Genomic DNA, 20589 nt, shown 5'->3' with positions numbered 1-20589 from the left:
GTTTCATACATTGAATGAAATTTTCAAAGAATTAATAGTATATTTTTAAAAAACAAGTGGATATTTAATGTCGGGAGATGCTGGTTTTTCTTTGTGGTGTTTGGGGCTTATGGAGAAGCTTGGTGAGGTTATTCAGCAGAAAGCTGGCCATGTAAAGATAGTCAGACTAGAGATATAGATTCGGTATCAGCCATGCAGAAGAGGCATTGATACACCAGGGGTGATGACCAAAGGGAAAAGAACACACGAGAGGTAGGAGAAAAAAGGAGACAATATTGTAGGGTGTCCGAGAGAAGACACTTGCAAAAGTGGATGACAGGCACTCCTCAGTCTCAGGAAGGGCTGGACAGTGTGTGACAGACCCAACCATTTCCTCTATCTCCTTTCCACAGATAGCAGAAAGTAACGCCTGGACAAAAAACAGTGGATGATTCAAGGTCATATGCTAGTCTGTTGTAGATCCATGCTTTTAAACTTCAAACTTAGTACTCAATCTACGGCTCAGGCCGTCTTCTTATCATTTTTCCCTTTTAAAAGTAGCCATTAAAAAAAAAAATCAGTCCTCAAGGATCCAGAACATTTGAAGTTTTAACAAGTAGGCTAAGCTGTATTTCAGAAGGCTTTTTCTCCCCCTTGAGTCTTCCAAGCCTTGGGGTTGAGATGGCCCCCAGGCTAAACATAAGACTGTCCCACCAGCGCGCTCACGAAGTGGCCGCTGGAGGCCCCGCCCCCCGAGCGCGCGCCGCCGTGGCACGTCCGCGCGCTCCCGCCTCTCCGCGCGCGCCCTCCTGCTGCCCGGTGCGCGCGCAGCGGCGCTCGCTCCCGCCGGGGCAGGGCGGCCGCGGAGCAGCAAGAGAGCCCTGTGGCCGTGACCGCGGGCGGGCCCGTGATCCGGAGCCGGCCGAACGGGGCCGGAGCCCGCGGCTTGGGGGAGGCGCGCGGAGAGAGCCGGGCGCGAGGCCGCCGCCAGGGTCGGGGCCGCGCTGAGGAGGCTGAGGAGACTGACGAGGCACTGAGGAGTCGCTGAGGAGACGCTGAGGGGGCTGACGAGGCGCTGAGGAGACTGAGGAGGCGCTGAGGAGACTGACGAGGCTGAGGAGGCGCTGAGGAGGCTGAGGAGAAAAATCCCCGCGCGCCCGCCCGCCGCCGCCCGGCCTCCCGCGCCCGCCCGCCGCCGCCGCCGCCGCCGCCGCCGCCTCCTCGGTGCGGTTCCTCCAGGTTCGAGCGGCGGCCGCTGAGGAGCCCTCCGCCGGCGAACAAAGAGGAGGCCGGCAGGGCGGGGGCGTCTGCGGCGAGCATGGCGGACCGCAGCCTGGAAGGCATGGCTCTGCCGCTGGAGGTGAGGGCCCGGCTGGCCGAGCTGGAGCTGGAGCTGTCGGAAGGTAACAGCAGCCCCCGCTCCCCTCTCAGCCCCAAGCCCGGGCCGGGTCGGACACCTCTTCACTGTCGCGCGCTCGGGGCCCCGCGGGCCGGGCCGCGCTGTCACCCCGGGGAGGACGCGCGCGGGGACTGGGGGCGGCGGGGCCCTGGCCCTGGCCTCGAGAGGTGGCCCCGGGGCGGGTGCAAGTGTGTGCGTGTGCTTGTGTGCGCGCGTGCTTGCTTGTGGTGTGTGTGTGAGTGTGTGTGTGCGTGTGTGTGTGAGTGTGCGAGTGTGTGTGAGGGAGGGCGCGCGCGCGTGTGCGTGCCGCGGCCCCCGCCCTCCAGGCTCAGCTGGCGCGGTGCAGCGGCGATGCCCCCTGCGCGCTGCGGTTGGGCCCGGGGCGCCGGGCTAGGAAGCAAGATAGAGCAACCTTTGGGGCTGCTGGGGAATGGCCTTGGTGGGGATGTGCGCTCTGCTCTAATGGAGAGGCGCCGCGTCCTTGATGCAGCTGCACCAGCAGCTGCACCAGCAGCAGCAGCAGCAGCAGCAGCAGCAGCAGCAAGCAGCAGCAGCGGTGCCCTGCCACCACGTTCCATGCTTGGGGACGGCCCCCGAATGGCCTGATTTTCATGCGAAACTTGTCAGTGGACTTCGGGATTGGATCTCTCCGAGGTTGCAGGCACACGGTCCTGTCAGCGGGAGGAAGATAGTAGTACTATTGTTCGGGCGTGCTGTGTGATGGGCAGGTTGAGTGAGAGCCGTAAAACCTCCCCCCTCAGGCCAGGTTGGATGCCTCTTTCCCATCGCGTCGGAAAGAGATGCTGAGAATTTGCGGCTGCTCTGCTACGGTGATTTCATGGAGTGTTATATACGGTTTCGTCTTTGCTCTTCATGGTGAACATCATGTGCTCAACGGTCATACGTTTCAGCTCGGGTTTTATAAGCTTTTTTTTTTTTTTTCTTTTCCCACTAAAGTTCCAAAATGTGTTTAATAATAAATATTTAGCAGCCATCCCACTCATTCTGAGAAGGCTACAATGTAATTGTGTGGAGATAGGCTGTCTCCTCTTGAATTAGTATTTGGAGCAGTTTAGTATGGTGAACTTTTTTTTTTCTCTTGTAACGGTTTGTGAGGGCCAGCAGCCAGAACGTAAATTCATTCGTGCCAATTTTCATCATCGGGGAGGAGCTGATGTTGACTTTGTGTTTTCCCTTTTAACACTTTAAGGGTGGAGAAGGAAAGAAACGTGGTAGCTGCGGTGTTGCTTGTGTTATCAGAGTCTCATACATAGACTGGACATTTTCTTCTGTTTCAAATTTGGGACTCTAAGGTGTTTTGGGGGCCAGTTGTGGGAAACTCCAATGGAAGGAAAAAGATAAAGTGTCCCAGACTCTGTGCTTCCTTGTCTCTCTTCAGACCAGCTAGAGATGATGATGAGAGCATCACTCTTTCCTGAGAGGGTCCACAGGCAGAAAATACAGGGCTGGATTCAACAGGGAACAGTCTTTAGATTTAAACTGGCAGATGAAGTGTGCAGTGTGGCTAGACAGTTTAACCCTATAAAGTAGCCATGAGGAAACATACATGAGTTTTGTCAGCCTTCAGATAGATTCTCTTCCTCAGTTTACCAGCTCTAGTTTCTGTTCTGCACCTGTTGTATTTACAGCATCGCCTCCCATTCATGTTCTGACTCAAAGCAAGCCCTTCTGCTAGGCCTGCAATACATTAATGTGATGGGTCTGTGCCCATCCATACTTGAAAAGTGAGAAACCATCTCAACACATCAACATTGAGCCCTTTCTGCAGGATCCCCTTCTCCCTGCCTACCAGGAAGTTTTTTCACATTTACTCTCAAAGTCTCAGTGCCTGGGAACACATATCCTGCCCTCCCCTTGTTGAGAGCATCTGTTTTTTTTTTTTTTTTTTTTGTTTGTTTGTTTTTTGTTTTTTTTTCCGGTGACAGAAGTCACCTGTTATCATCATTCACTCTGGAAGAGTGATTGTTAACTTCTGGTTGCCTAGAGAAGTATGAGATGTAATTAGCTTAACTCCCTATGAACACCTTGTGTCTGTATAGAACTTAAAGGATTTTATGAGTTTCTTGGTAAATAGGTATGCTCAGAGGGGTGTGTATGTATATTGGCATTTTCTATATAAGTTGTGTTGAGACCTGACCTAAACTTTTAAAAATTAAAAAAAAATCAAAGCCTTGTGTCACTTTGTTCAGCCTCTGCCATTCCCTGGAACCTGCTCACGCTCCTCATCCCCAACCCCATCTATCAGCTGCCCCATCTTTGACTTTATTATAAAGTGTGGCTTTGTCTTTGTTGAATTTTTGGAGTTGTGATTTACAAAAGTCATTTGAAATTTCATGTCTTGTAACCAAAAAGGAGTGTTTACCTGGAAGAGATGAATCAACTTGTTTTCTAGTATTGCTATTTTGGGTCTGTACCATCTACTGGGTGCTGAAATATATGCTCTTTTTATTTGAATGGGTTATTATTTGTTTGATAAAGTGTTATGCATTGATATGTTGGTTGCAGATTTTTTTTGTTTTAACTTTCCTGCTTTGTTGTGTCTTCTGTTTTTCTAGCCTGTCACTGACCAGTGCTTCCTTCACTGAAAGCAGCTAGACTTTGCTTACTGTTGTAGAACCTTTTCAGAAAAACCCAAGAGGTTTTTGCAGGAGGTGTAGTGTGCAGCCTCTCATATTGATTCAGACAGCCTTGGGCCTACATGTGTGGAGACATTCAATGTGGGGCAAGGGATCCTGATCCTGGTTCTGTTCAGACGCTTGGATTTGAACATGAGCTGGGGAAAAAGTCATGTCAGAGCTCGCACCTGTAGTGTGCCAGGTGGCCTTTCTCACACTCATAATTCTTAGATTATTTTTCTTCCTTTAAAAAAAAACAACAACAACCAAAAAAGCCCTTCTATTCTTGCCTTTTGGAATCATACTTTTTTTTTTCTTTTTGGCTTTAAAGGACCAAGACATAATTTCATTAATATGTGATTAAACATTATTTGACTTAAGGAAAAAAGTTTATACACGACCACCAAGCAAATTAGAGGAGGAAACAGAAAACATGGTGTAAAAATAAACTTATGTTTTATTAAAGAAAAAAAATCATTCCTTGACAGCCTTTTGGCTAAAATCAAGTGTAAAAAAAAAAAATCAAATTTAGTTACTGACTGCTATGTCAGTAGGTTTCGTAGGTTTCTTTGTTAACTGGTCACTTGTTTCCTAGACTATGCCTGTACTTCATTGGGCTTAGAAGAGCTGTAGAAGAAGTGCCTTCCTACTCTTTCATTTTATCTTGTTTTGATATAGGGTCTCATGTAGTCCAGGCTGGACTTGAATTCCCTGTGTAACCAAGGAGGACTTGGAATTTCTGATCTTCCTGTTTCTACCTCCCCAGTGCTGAGATTACGTGCATGTACCACCATGCTCAGTTTATGTGGTTTTGGAGATGGAACCTGGGGCTTCAAGCTTGTTAGGCAAGTGCCCTACCTACTGACCTACATCCCCAGCCCATATTTTGCTTGTTTGTTTTTTTATGATGAGATGGCATTTCACTGTGTTGCTCTAGTTGGTTGGTCTTGCATGGTTTTAGCCATTCTCCTGCCTCAGTGTCCCCAGTAGCTAGGATTGTAGGTGTGCACTACTATGCCTGGTTAGGGTTGACTTCTTATTTTTACAAAATTCAAGAAAACTGCCTTAAGATGTAGCTTGTAAGGGTTATCGTTATCTAGCTTTTGTAGAAGGGGAGTTTTTTTTTTTTTTTTAAAGATTTATTTATTTATTATACATACAGTGTTCTGTCTGCATGTGTCCTTGCAGGCCAGAAGAGGGCACCAGATCTCATTACAGATGGTTGTGAGCCACTATGTGGTTGCTGGGAATTGAACTGAGGAACTCTGGAAGAGCAGTCAGTGCTCTTAACTACTGAGCCATCTCTCCAGCCCCAAGAAGGGGAAGTCTTTAAAAAATATATATATATGTTGTCCTTAAACTTTGTTGCTTTAAAATTGTTAGCATGTCACATCCCTAATATCTTTGTAACTTCCTCTAGTGGGAGTTGCTTAGTTTATACTGTGCTTTATTAATTATCACACCAGATTACTACAGCTATTACTTATTCTCCAAAATAGAGTCCTATTCAGCACTTTTTCAGTACATGACAGTGCTCCAGGAAAGTGGTGAAAAGTCTGCTTGAATGTCAGGTCTTTCTGTACTGGCCAAGCAATCAATACTGTTTTGTTTCTAATCTACTCAAGTAGGGCCCATGCAACTTGTCTATTGCTTTCACCAAAGAGCTGACTCTTTCTAAAGGTTTGGGAGTGGCACTGTTCCATTGGAATAACATGGCAGATATCTCATTCTAGGGCCAGATTCTGCCCCCTGCCCTTCTCCCTAGTCCCCCAGCCTTGCTTAGGTGTTGTATTGCTACAGAATAAGGAAGATACATTTCTGCACAGCTTCTGTGTTATGGCCACTCTTGGGAGTCTGGAAGGGAGACTTCTGGCATCTCTAATACCATCCAAACTTTGTGTACCTCCTTTTCATTTGAAAGAAACAAAACAGTTTCTGCGGGAAAACAAGTGTGTAGAAGCATGTTTTCTTCCAGGGTCATTCTTTTCTCTGTCTGTCTGCTTGTCCACACATACACATGAACATGTGACATAAAAGCAGAAGGAGGACTGTTTGCAGGAAGAGAAGTGATATCAATGAGGGGGATAGAAGGGACATAGTGAGCATGGGTGGTGAATGAAAGCAGGGTATAATGGATATATATGTGTGAAATCTCATATAAAACTGTTTTGTACACTTGAAATGAGTAAGAAACAAAGATGTTGATAGCATTGCTGTTAGTGTAGGATTTTAAATGGGTGGACTTGAGTTTTAAGAATTCGTCACAGTTGGATTTGGATGTTCTTTCCTTAAAGAATAATTCTAGGTGTCAGATTTAGCTAGGGAGCTTAACACACACACACACACACACACACACACACACACACACACACACACACACACACACGTAAGATTATTTCAGGTACTAGTAAGATATTTGCAGTGCCATGGTCACACTCCTTAGATCTGACTTTGTGAGGTGAAAGCTTAACAGTGTGTCTCTTTTGCTTCAAGTGTGACCCACTAGTTTTATATTCCTCTTATGGTTTGGAGGCTGTTGGATGTTATGAGTCACATTTTGCCTTCTTCCCAGCCTCTTCCAAATGGGTTGTCTCTTTATTTAGAACTGATTTTTTTTTTAAAGCAGTGATTTATGGGATGAGTTGTAGCATTTGTCTGAATTGCAAAGAATGTATTGAATAATCTTAGTTTTGATGTCACATATATCAACTGACTTACCTGTTCAAATCCTAGTTATATTATAAGCTTATTTCTAGTTCTTATGGGGGGGAAAAAACACCTTAAAAAGCAAACTCCTGGTTGCATGGTTGCAGTTACTAACTTACTTTTGCCCATTGGTATTTCTTCTGGGAAGGAGGACATCTTTTTCTTCTTTCTTTCTTTCTTTCTTTCTTTCTTTCTTTCTTTCTTTCTTTCTTTCTTTCTTTCTTTCTTTCTTTCTTTCTTTCTTTCTTGCCTCCTCTTCTTCATCCTCGTCTTCTTCCTTCTTTTTTTATAAGGTAGATAATATATAATATCTTCTGTTTGTTTTGTTTTTTCCCTGTACCTTTTTCCCTTTATGTATTCTACTTTAGAGGTTATCTGACTTTAATTTTCCTTCTTTTGTGTTTTTTTTTTTTTTGTCTGTGCGTGTGTGTGTCATACAAAGGTTACCTCCTGTTGTCAGTGCTCTGTTATTTTTTGCTGTGGGTCAAAATCTTGTCACATCTCAAAAGAAGTAATTGCATCCATTTGTTCCTGATGATGATAAATAGCTCTCTTCAAGAGGAGACTCTAATTGGGAATCCCAGCTGGTGGGGGGTGGTGGTGGCACATCTAGAAGTCAGCATGCCAGAGAAGTGACTATTTAAAGTCATGCTAGCATATATATCCTGTGTATCCTTTTCCTTTCTTCAGCATCCAGTCAGGGAAGAATGTAGGAAATGCTGTGATACTGAGTTGTAAAACTGAGGTGAAATTACGTGTGTGTGTGTGTGTGTGTGTGTGTGTGTGTGTGTGTGTGTGTGTGTGTAAGTTTTGCTTCATTATTGTTGGATGTCTGGGTATTAACATGAGCTCTCCGTGTGGTGTGAAGTGTTGTGGATAAGAAGAAAGGAAAGAAGGAAGAGAAGGATGGAGGGAAGCTACCTTGCTAAGTATGGAGGGCTTCTATGATTGATGTGGATTGAGTAGATTTTCTTTTTCTTCTGGGTTGATGACTTTAAATCATTTCTTGATTATTAGCTTGGGAAATGGTTTCTTTGAAAATCTTTTCTTCTGAAATGACTGGAGACTATGAGCCTGACCTAAATCAATTCTATTAGTATCAGAGAGGGGAGAGAGAGATTCCTTACATAAGCCTTCCATGGATCTTTATTTTTTAAAAGACTGAATTCTCTGGTTAGTCTATTATATATTTGTGGCCTCTCTCATTTGAAACATAATAGAACACTAAAGTTATAAAATAAACATTTTCTATGTAAACTTACCACTTTTCCTCATTGGAGTTATAAGAGATGTACACTTGTTCAAATTTCAACCTTATGCTACTTTGTTGTTTGATTTTTAGTCATTGGGCTGATATTTTAGTTAGCTGATCCTTCCTTATTGGTGTTTGGTTGAGTCTTAGCTTTTTTTTTTTTTGTTTTTTTTCGAGACACGGTTTCTCTGTGTAGTTTTTGTTGCTTGTCCTGGATCTTGCTCTGTAGACCAGGCTGGCCTTGAACTCACAGAGATTCGCTTGGCTCTACCTCCTGAGTGCTGAGATTAAAGGCGTGCATCACCACCGCTGGGCTGAGTCTTATCTTTTTGCCACTTCCTTTCCTGTAATATAAATGTAGGTATTTGGTTGATCATTTCACAAGATTTAAAGCTAATCCCAATGGAAGGAGTTGAATCTAGTTTTATGATTGTCAGGAAATAGCCTCTTTCCTGAAAAAAATGTCAAACCATAATGAACATGTAGTTGCTTTTGGGAGCCTTGTGAGTCCTTTTATGTTGGCTAGTGTTAAAGAATCAGAGCTGAAAGTGCTCAGTAGGTCCTGTTCTTTTTGGGGTCCTGAGCATATTATGGGATAGAATAGGAAGGGAATGTGACCCTTTGTCCTCTAGGACAGTCTCTTCAGCTCCTGCTAACCATTCATGTGTTGATGGGGTGATTCAGGTACAGTTGAAGAATCAGAGCTGCTTTAGTCATACCAGCCTCAGGTTGAACCTGCTGTTAAGGAAGATATATGATTTGGGTTCATGTGCTGACTTCCCATCTGGGTACTTATTTCTGTATAAAAGTAGTCATCCCACTTGTGTGCAGTTTGTAAAACAGAGCTGTGGAGACATAGGAGACACATACCCCCAGCCTTTCTTCAGTTGATCTATTTAAATCATTCATTCCATGCAGCCTGTCTTCACTCCCAGATCATGGTGGATCTGTTCCTGGCTTCTCCTTGCCTTGTGATGGAACCACATTTGTTGACTGTCACTCCAAGGAAAAATGGGAACATTTATTTTGTGTACTTCCTTTACTCAGTTTCCTTTCTTGCCAAACTAAAATCTGCTTTTCTATAGAGATGAAAATAGAAGGCTTTTCTCAATCTTGCTAAGGAAGAATCAGGAAAAAAAATAGGTTTTTTTTTTTTGGCCATATTAACTTGAAATGAAAATGGAAAAGTAAACAGGGTTACTAAATCTTATTAGGAGACTCAGTATTGAAATTACAGATACACTGACAAAATGTAGCTTATTAAATCTTGCATAAAAATGTCAAGGAGCTGTGCTTGATGCTACACACCTATAGTCCCAGCTACTCAGGAAGCTGAGAGTTTGAGAACAGCTTGGGTAACATCTCAGAGTAGTAACAATAACAATTGTGATAATAATTATAACCATAATAATGTCAAGATGTCAAGTACATCTAAGAGTGGTTGTAAAGCTGATATTCTCAGAGAAGAGGAACAAGGAGAATCTTTTAGTTGGCCAAATGCTACAGAAGAGTAGGTTCACTTAAGAGTCATTTGTATGAAAGATAGGGTTGTGGAGATTTAAACTTTGGCAATCCATTTAATTTTTGGTAATCTTGGATTTCTTTGGACTGGTTTTGAATTTGTATGTGGAGGAGTTTGTGCTAGGACCCTCAGAGTTTTCAGGGCTGAACCTCTGTATCTGCCTGTTGGGAAACCCTTTTCCTTGGCTCTGTTGAGTGCCAGGCTCTGCCAGTTAGTCTCTCTGTCTCAGTTTCCTTTGCTGACTGATGGTGTTAGGGAAACCTACCTTTAGAACTGAAATGAAAAGCTGGGCATGGTAGTGCACACCCCTCATTCCAGTACTCAGAGGATGAAGAGTTCATGGTCAACCTGGGCTACATAAATAGCCCCTTCCCCTAATTAAGAAAAAAAAAAGCAATGAGAATGGGATCAGATGAGGCAGGGTCCCACTCTTACCAGATAAGATTCACTTATATTTCTTTCTTCCACAATGTCATTAGCTTGGGCAGAATCCTCAAACCTTTTATTCCTGAAACAAACAAACAAACAAACAAACAAACAAACAAACAAACAACCTTTTTCTTGAGGTAGTCTCATGAGGTTGTCATTGAACTTACTATGTAGCTGTGGATGACCATGAACTTCTGATCCTCCTGTCTTCACTTCCCAGAGTGCTGGGATTACTGGAATGTGCTTCAATACCATTCTTGATTCATGAAGTTCTGGGGATTGAATTTAGGGCTTTGGGCTTGCTAGGCAAGCACTCTACCAACTAAGCCACATCCCCAGCCACTTAGCTAACAAAAACAAAGAAACAAGGATTTATTTATCTGTGTGTGTGCCTACTTGAATATCTAGGTATTTGAAGTACATTCATGTGCAGATGGAGGCCAGAGGATATTGGATCCCTTGGAACTGAAATTACAGGCAGTTGTGACCTGCCTGATGTGGGTAACTGGAAATAGTACCACAGTTTCTGCAAGAGCAGTAAACACTATTAACCACTGAGCCAACTCTAGTCCTAGCTTGTTTTTTAAAATAGCACTTTATCTAGATGGTTTGAAGTAACCGTGATATTGAAATGGTATTTTAAACACACACGCACACACACACACACACACACACACACACACACACACACACACACTTTAATTTTTAACAGGGTTTTCTGTAGCCAAGGCTAGATTGGAACTGCTGACCTTGCCTGGTTTTTAGGAAATCTTTCTTGATAGATCTTTCTTGGGTGCTTGCTTTATGCTGGAGCAGCTATCATTTTGCCTCAGTGAAGCTTATATTATTATACCATTTTTTAAAAGACAATATGTCTTTTTTAGTAGCCTCTTTTAGTTAGTACTCATTTAAGCAAACTTTGGGGTGAAAATTTGGGACAGATGTCCTGGTAGAGTCTGAGAAGGCAGTCTGTCTTAGTTTCTAATGTACATCTGGGGCCAGCCTTTGCATCTGCACCAGAGGCAATCCCAAAGCCTCTTGAATGTCTGTGGCGCCTTCCCTTCCTCTCCCTGCTCATTGGAGAGCAGAATTTTTTTTTTACCTGCCAGGTGGTGGTGGTGCATCTCTTTAATCCCAGCAGGCAAAGGTAGGCAGATTTCTGTGAGTTTGAGGCCAGCCTAGTCTACAAAGCAAGTTCCAGGACAGCCAGGGCTATATAGAGAAACACTGTCACAAAACAAAACAATTCTATTTTGCCTTTGGAACTTCATTCTCCCAGACTGGTGGTGTTCACCTATCAGCCTGGAGGAGATAGAGGAAGAGTTGGCATCCCTCTAGTCAGCTCTGTGCTGGGCACTGTAGATGCACGAGTAGTCTGGTCAGCTAGAGACCATATGGGCAGGTGGCATGTGGAGCCTTCAATCAGTTGGTTGAGGCCAGGCAGCTCGGAAGATTGCAGCCTGGAGCCTTATTCTCTTCTAGCTGTTGCTCTGCCATGATACAGGCAGGATCTGGTGATAGTGTGGCTCTGAACCTCAGTCTTCATGTGCTGGACACCTGTGCTTGGTCATGGAGCTCTGTTTTGCAGCCTTTGAGTTTTGAGCACTTTTTAGATTTTTGTACATATTTTTCTTAACCCTCTCTCCAATAAGCTTTTTCTTTTAAAATAAAAACCCAGAGATAGACTTTGAAGTCTACCCTCCCCCACTGTGAATTTAATGGTGTTGCAGAAATCATGGTTTCAATTATGTATAACTACCTATTTAAAAAGAAACAAAGTAATGAGGTGGAATTGCCATTTCAGGGTACTTTATTCTGGATTCTTAAGTGAATGTTTTCAGGCTCTTGAAAACACGTTCTGGTCTTATTTTCATTAGAGGATATAATGGTTGCTTCAAAGCTGTTGAGATTTAGTAATACATTTAAGGACTTATGCAAGCAAGGGGGAAATTTCATTGAAGGCAAGCCTTTGAAATACACATAGTGTTATCAGCCCTGCAGGGTTGAAACTTTGTTACTTGTTACTTTTTATTCCAATGATTATGATTTCAGTGCTGTGTCATATAGGGAAATTCTAGAAACACAAGACTTAGTTTTTGCCCAATCAGAAATAGTGCTATGTGTTATTTTGCTGTTGCTATCAGAATCTAGATTATAATTTTCCCCACATAGTTACCTGCAATTAATGAGAAAAGGAAGTAGAATCTGCTTTTCTTTGGTTGATTGTAAACAATAATATTTTATTTTGATTTCATATAATCAAAGGGCTTGTTAGTATTTTAGATTTTTTTTAACCTCCTATTATTAGGAAGAGAAAGAATCTAGTGAATTTCTGTATTTTTCCAGTAATAGTTTGAATGTCTTCAACTTCCCTTTTTGTGTGTCATTTTCTATTTCTCTCCCAGTAAACCTCTTTAATTCTGGCCCTGGATTACTGCTGCCCCCCGGACCCCCCCCCCCATGTGTGCGCACGTGCATGCGTGTGTGCATGCCTGTGTAGGACAGAGGTTGACGTCAGCTGCCTTGCTCTTCATTGTATTTATTGAGGAAAGGTCTCTTGCTGAACCCTGGAGCTTGCTGATTCAGCTTGTTTTCCTAGCCAATATGTATCAGGAATATACCCTGTCTCTGCCTCTGAAGCACTAGAATTTCAAGGCAACTCCCATGTCCTCTCAGGTTATATGTTTATATGTGGGTGCTGGGGATCTGAACTCTGGCCTTCATGCTTGCTTGGCAAGGTTTTTTTTCCACCGAACTCTCTTTCCAGCCCTAAGTTGAACATTTTTGGTTCTTCTGAAATGCTTTTCAAGGATATGGGACAGGGTCTAGTTCAGTAGGACAATGCTTGAGGCCCTGGGTTCCATCTTCAGCACTGATGAAAACAAAACAAAATACAACACAAACCTTTTAACTGGGATGTGACTATCCTCTTTGTATAGAGAATGAGATAGAACTTCAAATGGTTGGAATTTATCACACATGATCTGTGGTTTTCTGAAAACTTTTCAACGAAAGTGTACACTATGAAAGTTCAAAGCAGCTTACCTACAATTAACACCAAAGTTGGGTATCTAGCTTTTGCCTGTGAGGTGGCCTAGGGAGCTCAATGGTCATCCTGGGTATTTGGTAGAGGGCCAAGCCCTTGCAGTGTATCTCAGTCAAGTAGCATGTCCATGAGGAGAACTTGAGTTCTCCTACTTGGCTGTGATGGGTAGAGGCATATGCTTTGTCTTTTTTTTTTCTTTCAGCCTCTAGAACCTTATTTAAAATCTAATTCATGGCTAGGGATGTAGTTCAGTTGGTAGAGTGAAGCTACAAGTTAGATTCCTAGTACCACATAAACCAGATATAGTGGTATGTGCCTGTAATTCCAGTACTTGGGAAGTAGAGGCAGGAGGATAAGAAGCTCAAGATCAGCCTGAGATACATAAGACCCTGTCTCAGTATGTAAAGCTGTATACAACATTTGTGATCTTAGGGATGGTTGAAGAGTGTCTGATGTGTAATTCTTTAAATATTCTCTATGCTTGAAAATTTTACATGTTTTTCATAGAAGATAGATATAGAAAAATGCAATCCTTTGGGATTAACTCTTCTCTATAGTATAGTTTAAGAATCAGAAGGCTGGATATGACAGAGCATCATCAGGAATCTTGATTTTTGTTGTTGTTGTTGTTAAGAAAATGCTGCTTATTTTTGGCTATGTTTGGAAAAAAATATTCTAAGTGAGTTTCCAGGAATCACCTCTTCAGCATCCCTACAGGAAAAGAACGACCTCTACTGAAGTTTTCCTTTATTCTAGCCAGAATGATAATGATCATTTTAAAGCAGCCACCAATCATGATACAATCGATGTTTAGCTGTTTCATGTTGAGTGCTTTGATTTCATGTCAAGTGCCTATTCAGTTTAATAGTGATCCTCAGTTCTTGCAGAGATTAGACTATAGTTAATAGACATGGGGGCACAACTCGTTTTTGTTCTTCCTACCCTGAACTACAGTACAAGTAGGAGTAGATGGTGTATAACTGGGGTTTTGGTAGATTGCTTTTGTTTTTAGTAACTCCTGGGCAAAAGCAATCTTGCATCAGTCTCCTGAGTAGCTGGGACTACAGGTAGGTGCTTCTTGCTATTTTGCCTGGTAGCTGGAACTTCTAAATCAGATGTTACTACTTTCTAGTATGAGTTCTTGTCACTACTTACTGGTTATTTACTATATGCTGAACACCAAATTAACTGTCTTGAATATACTGCTTTCCTTTTTTTACACTTATAATCCACATGTCATGCCTGTTTATGAACAGGAAAATGTGTTCTGAGAACTGAAGTGATGTTAGTTTAAAGTCAAGTGACTGAGCTTCAGATTAGACTGGGGAGTTTGGCCTCAGCCTTTGCTTAAGCATTCCTGTTACCTCATGTTTGGATTCAGCTTTACCTTTTCCCTGTTTGAAGCAGGTCAAGTACTTATAAAGGAAGAAACAGAATTACCTTTTATTTTGTTGCTACCCTGGGAATGAAACCAGAACTATGAGCATGCTGGGCCAGCACTTTACCACTGAGCTACATCCAGCCCAAGGCAACAACATGTTTTAAAAGATAAATTTTGGGCTGGAAAGATGGCTCATCAGTTAAGAGCACTGACTGCTCTTCTAGAGGACTCGGGTTCAATTCCCAGCACCCACTTGGCAGCTCACAACTGTCTGTAACTCTAGTTCCAGGGGACCTGACACCCATGGCAAAATACCAATGCACATAAAATAAAAATAAAAGATAAATTTCATAGTATATGCGGTAGTTTTTAGTTTTTATATATTTACTTTCATATACCCTAAATGGTTTGCTTTTTTCTACTGGTAGAATAGTTAACTCAATTACCAGCCATCTCTTGTACAAAATTCTATGAAGGATATTTTAGGAAAATGCAGTCTCAAAAAGGTACTGTACTTCCAAAGCTATAATTTGTTGAATAAAACTATCAAGATTATTGCTTTTTGTTATCCTGTTTTTATTTTTAGTTCTTGAGAGGAAGCTATTTAGAGATTATGTATAATTGTGAAAATGACCAAATCATTAGAGAATCTTGTTAGATTATTATTGTATTACATATAACATGTATCTTTGTTTTCTTAAATGAAAATTATTTAAAACTTTTTTATTAGTTAATTTTGCCTGTGCTTATGATGTGTATGCATGAGTGAATGCCATGATTGTGTGTAGAGGTTAGAGAACAATTTTTGGAGTTAATTCATTCTATTCATCTTGAAAAAAAATTACATTTCGTTTATTAATTTTGGTATGTGTGTATGTACATGTGCTATATATAGCATGCATGTGGAGGTCAGAGAACAACTTGCAGGAGTCACTTCTCTTTTTTCATCATGTTGGTCCTGTGGGTTAAATTCAAGCCATCAGGCTTAGTGGCAAGTGCCTTAACCTGCTGAGCTAACTTGCTGTACTTCCTTCAACATTGTTGAGGCAGGGTGTCTCTTGTTTCTGCCTAGCATTTTCCAGGTTAGCTAGTCCATGAGCTGCTGGATGATTTTCTTGTTTTTGCTTCCCATTTCACTGTAAGAGTGCTAGGATTATAGATGTATGCCACCCCATGTGGCTTTTTACTTGGGCCCCAGGGAACTCAGCCACTGAGCCATCTCCCAGGTACATAAATGAAAAGTTTTAATCTGAAAAAATGTTAGCAGAAAGGATAATGTCTAAAGTAGCTAAGATTTTTATGTGGTTTATAGTCAACTGGGATATTGTCTTGAGAAGTTTTCTACAACAGCCATCTTTATTGTGATTCATTTATACCCTGCCATATTCCCTGATTATTTTATTTGTGTTAGAATTTTGTATCTATAACTGAGATAGTAATTATATACGTATGTGTCTGTATTCATAAGCATTTTTCCTATAATACAGGCGGAGGGTAGATGTTAAGTAAAGACATTTCCCCCTTTTTTCATCCAGAACATGTCTATCTCAACATTAATAAAGATGAATATGCTACTATTGGGAATCCCTTAAGATTGTCCCAGCTATATTGAATAAATAAATTCCAAAACAAGATAGTTCTTTTTATACTGTGTATACATCAGAATTTTCTTGTAGAAAGTAGTGTAAATGCATGCTTCCTACATATTGGAAATAACATGACAAATTTAAACATAAAACATGAAATATAATTGTCTTTATGTAATTTTTGCATATTTAAGATTCCACCTGTTCCCTAAGCTGTGAAACCATTCAGTTTTGTTTTACATGGTGCCATGGTTGTCAGAATTCAACAAAACAAGATATCGTTAAGTGTTTTAAATATGAAGCTTCCCTTATCTGCATAATAACTCAGTCTTAAAGATGCAATTTGGCTTTTAGTTGATTATATTAAGTTGATTACAGATGACTGAATCATTATACTACATTGTGAATTAATTTTATTTTTCCTCTTCATACTGTAGAGGGCTTCTAGAATATCTACTGCAGGATCAGATGAAAGTGTTGATATTGTGACTGCTAACACCTGGTTCCTATGGGAAGATAACTGGAGTTATGTATTTAACTTATTGTTACACATGTGTGCATGTTTGTATATGTACATGCATATATATGTACTTATGTGTATGTTGAGGCCAGAGGTTGATATCAGGTGTTTTCCTTGATTGCTCTCCACCTTAAGTTTTGAGACAGGGTCTCTCACTAACCTGGAGCTCACTGATTTGGCTAGGCTGGTTGGCCAGCAAGCTCCAGGGATCCTCTGTCTCTATCTCCTCAGCACTGGGATTACAGACATGTACTTCCATGCCTGGCTTTTTACATGAGTGCTATGGATCTGAATTCAGGTACTCTGGCAAACAGTTAACAGTCTGAGCCATCTTTTCAGCCTCTTAATTTCAGTTGTGACTTTACTAATTCTGGCTTCATTCTTGGGTCATCTCTTTCATGTATTTACACTTCTTCTGTTCCATTTTCTCTTTTATCTTTTTGACACACGTTCTCAGTTTGTAGTGAGATGTTGCTGTGAATCTTTGGTAATATGTGTAGCAGACCTTTTCTTTTAAGCAAGTTACTGTTAAATAAACCTAACTACCATCTAGTTTATGGAATATTTCTGGAAAACTTAATCCCTTTTCATGGAGTTTGGCTGATAATTCTCTGACCAATCAGTTTCTTTCCCAAGTCTTTATGCTGAATCTCATTAAGCCTGTCTCTGGTTGTCTGTAGAACACAGTTCTATATGGAAGAAGCCATGTGTTGCCTTATAGGTACTGTCCCCTGGCATCTGAGTGCTGGTTAGTTAGTTCCTACAAGTAATTGCAAATCTTGGTCTTTGGGGGTACTGCACTCCAAAATAAGTGTGCAATGTCAAGGTGATTCTAATTATTATTTACTGTGGAGCCCATTTAAAGACAGTTGATTTTGAAGAGCAGCTAAACATTAAGATATGATATCAATTTGCATGTTGGATGAATTTTTTGAAAAAAAAAAAGGCAAGTGGCTTTTGTCACATTGTGAAAACTCAGCTTATGCTGAGTTTTACTCTTCTCTGTTTTAGATTTAAATTTCAGCAGTTTCCTACAGGAGATATTTGCTTAAAGGGTAATTGTGTTGGTGATAAAATGCTCTCTGGGGATTTATATCAGTGGATTTGCTGTATTATTTATTAAATATCAAAAATTTAATAGCTTAGTACACCTCCTAGCTCCATGTTGATGTGTACTTGGATGGAAGTATGTATGCGTTTTCATGCGTGCACATGTATTTACATCTAATTTGTGATCAAATCCATTTTAGAGATTGCCTCTGTCATTTGAGAGCTCTTGAAATATTTTTCTTTTTTTTTTTTAGGTTTTTCGAGACAGGGTTTCTCTGTGCAGCTTTGCGCCTTTCCTGGATCTCGCTCTGTAGACCAGGCTGGCCTCGAACTCACAAAGATCCGCCTGCCTCTGCCTCCCAAGTGCTGGGATTAAAGGCGTGCGCCACCACCGCCCGGCCGAAATATTTTTCTTTAAGCATCCATTTCTTTAGCAGTTTTTAAAATGCAATTGAATATTAGCCACTATGATGACAGTGGTGGGTGACAGCCCGGTTTACAGTCTAGAAGGAGCTAAGAAGTAGCACGTGGGAGGTTCAGTACTGATAGAAAAACAGTTGAGTAGGACCTACTGTAAGTGAGTGTGCTGAATGGATTGCCTTGGCAAGGAGTGCTATTGAATTTAGAGTGAGCAGAGATGTCTGGAGGGCCAAGTGGTGAGGAGCTAAGGAGTTTAGGGCTGTTAGGGGGTAGGGTGCTAGGGGACCAAGCACTAGGGGGGCTGAGAGCCAGGTGCTGGGAGCTAGGAGGTGTACTAAGGGGGTCAAGTGCTGAGCACCTGGATAGGGCAGCTGATAGAGGAGGCACTGGAGAGTTAGCAGTATTGGAGGAGCAGATGCTAAGTGCTTGGGGGTGGGGGTCAGGTTTTAAGGAGATAGCAGGAATGAGGTAAAGCTACTGGGGAATTTGGGGGTCTGTTGAGGGGCTAAAGCCAACTCAGTCTGATGCTGACCAGATATATTGGTGTCTGCAGTCTGTGTCTTGTAAGGCGGCCAATATTTTTTCAGCATCCTCCTAGTTCTCACTCAGGCAGGTAGTGGAGGAGGTTCAAGGTTTAAGGTTCCATGGTACTACCAAACCTACTAAAAGATGCCATTGGGTCTGCATGTGTCTCTTCCTTCTTCTCAAAAGACATGTGCATGATTTGAGTCATTATTTTGTTTTTATATGCATGCTTATCTTGCCTGTTTTCTCCTCAGCCCCTACCCCTGCTTCAGCACCTAACCTCCCCAGTACAGTGTGCACCAGGACAGGGTTGCTGTGTGAGAGTTGTGTAATTTTCAACATTGATTTTAGGCAGAAAATTTAGCTCTTTGAATAATGGAGTTGAACTTTGAGAGATTCAGTAGCAACACCTACTAGCACTCAGTCTCTTTATACCCGGTCCAGCTGGCTGCCCAATGCAGACCCTTCTTCCTTATAAGTGATATGAACCCTGCATGGAGTAAATCATTAATGGAAACTCAGATGACCCCATGCTTCATTGTGATTGTTTTGCATGTGTGTTTTGTTTCATATGTTGTGAGTTATATTGTGAGTTGTGTTGTATATTCTATGTTCGTGCATTGTTTATATGAGTTTGTGTTGTGCTGTGACTGTGTTCTGTGGAATATATTATGTGAGTTATATATTTTATCATGTGTTGTATAGTATGTAGATTAGTGTGCTTTGTGTTGTATGAGTTGTGTGTTTCATGTGAGTTGTGGGTGTTAGGTCTTGCATAAGTTTGTGTTGTGTGTTGTCTGGATATGCTGTTCTTTTGTGAGAAAGAAAAGAGAGCCCAATATATAAACTAAAACTAAAACTCTTCCAGGAGTCATGCCTTCTAGATCTTTCTGAGCCAGTGAGTCCTGACCAGTCAGAAAGCAGCAAGGTTCTTCGTCAACATTCCACCTCAGGAGGTTTTATATAGCTACAGATTGCTCAGGTTCTAACTTCCTTTGTTTGTTTGCTTTGAGACAAGGTCACTTGTTATCCAAGCTAGCATCAAACTTGCTCTGTAGCTGAGAATGACATTTGAACTTCTGCCTCCAGAGTACTGAAATAACAGACCTACACTAACATATCTGACTCTTCAGCCTTAAATTCTGAGTTCAGCATGGGTTCTGTCTTTGTGTTATCTTCAGACACACAATGGAGCTTTGGGTGTGCTTCCTCCTTATGGGTGTGTATGTGTTTTAAGAGTTATTTAACAAAATTTTAAATGTGTGTGTGTGTGTGTGTGTGTGTGTGTGTGTGTGTGTGTGTGTGTGTGTGTCTGGGTATGGGTATGGGTATGGGCATATTCATGTGAGTGCAGGGGCTTGCAGAGGCTAGAGAAGGTGTTGGGTCCCCTGGATCTGAATTTATAGGTTATGAGCCATCTGACATGGATACTGGGAACTGAACTTGGTCCTCTGCAAAAGCTTTATGCAATGTTAACTGGTGAGCCATCTCTTCAGCCTGTTTGTTTGTTTTTGCTTATTTGAGACAAGTTATGTAGCACAGGCTAGTTTCAACCTCTATGTAGCTGAGGCTGGTCTTGAACTACTGATTCTCCTGCCTCTTTCTCCCACTCTCTTAGGTACAGTTGTGTACCACTATATGTGGCATTCCTCAGCTGTTTTTAAGGACCTTTCTCTTTTTTTCTTCTCTGTCGTCTCATACCAGATCTTCCTTTGGATTTAGCAGGAAGTACAGTGGTCATCTCTCCTAACCCCAAAAACAATGACTTTGGTAACTCTGAAGAGTTTTGCTCTTGATAGGCCCACAACCAATTAGTGAAAGGAAGGGGTTATGTTTAATATTAGAGAAAATCTTAGTCTTTGCTTAGAGCAAACTGAGGCAGTCAGGTAGGCACAGTCCTTCCTAAGGAACCTTTCTGGATACAGATACCTTAATACCTTACTTTCTACATTCAATGCCTGCCTTATTTATACCACCCCCTCATCCCTCCTCTGACCCCTTAGCCTGTTGTACTGTAATGGGTGGGGCACTATATAATTTCTACTGCTCTGTGGAATGTTTAAGCCTTTAATTGTCTAGGCTGTGAAACTGCTATTTTTTTTTTTTTAAAGATCAGAGACAATCTTTTGTCAGGTTGC

The 20589-nt window shown here is 41.7% G+C and overlaps 1 protein-coding gene across 6 annotated transcripts in view; it reads left to right on the top strand.

Annotated features, from left to right (window-relative positions):
- Positions 1 to 822: 822 nt before the first annotated feature.
- Dip2c (disco interacting protein 2 homolog C) overlaps positions 823 to 20589 on the top strand; it is a 438929-nt gene continuing 419162 nt past the window's right edge. For 5 of the 6 annotated variants that reach the window (XM_052729332.1, XM_052729331.1, XM_052729329.1 and 2 more), the window contains exon 1: positions 823 to 1382. In XM_052729332.1, coding sequence (XP_052585292.1) covers positions 1298 to 1382 — 85 coding nt within the window. In that variant the 5' untranslated portion in view covers positions 823 to 1297. The remainder of the gene's footprint in view (positions 1383 to 20589) is intronic. The other variant, XM_052729333.1, reaches the window with a different exon arrangement.

Source organism: Peromyscus californicus, unplaced genomic scaffold (genome assembly GCF_007827085.1).
Source record: "Peromyscus californicus insignis strain IS unplaced genomic scaffold, ASM782708v3 Scaffold_8__1_contigs__length_139910024, whole genome shotgun sequence".
Classification (NCBI taxonomy): Eukaryota; Metazoa; Chordata; class Mammalia; order Rodentia; family Cricetidae; genus Peromyscus; species Peromyscus californicus.
The sequence above is the reverse complement of the archived record's forward strand: the minus strand, read 5'-3'. Positions and strand labels throughout refer to the sequence as shown.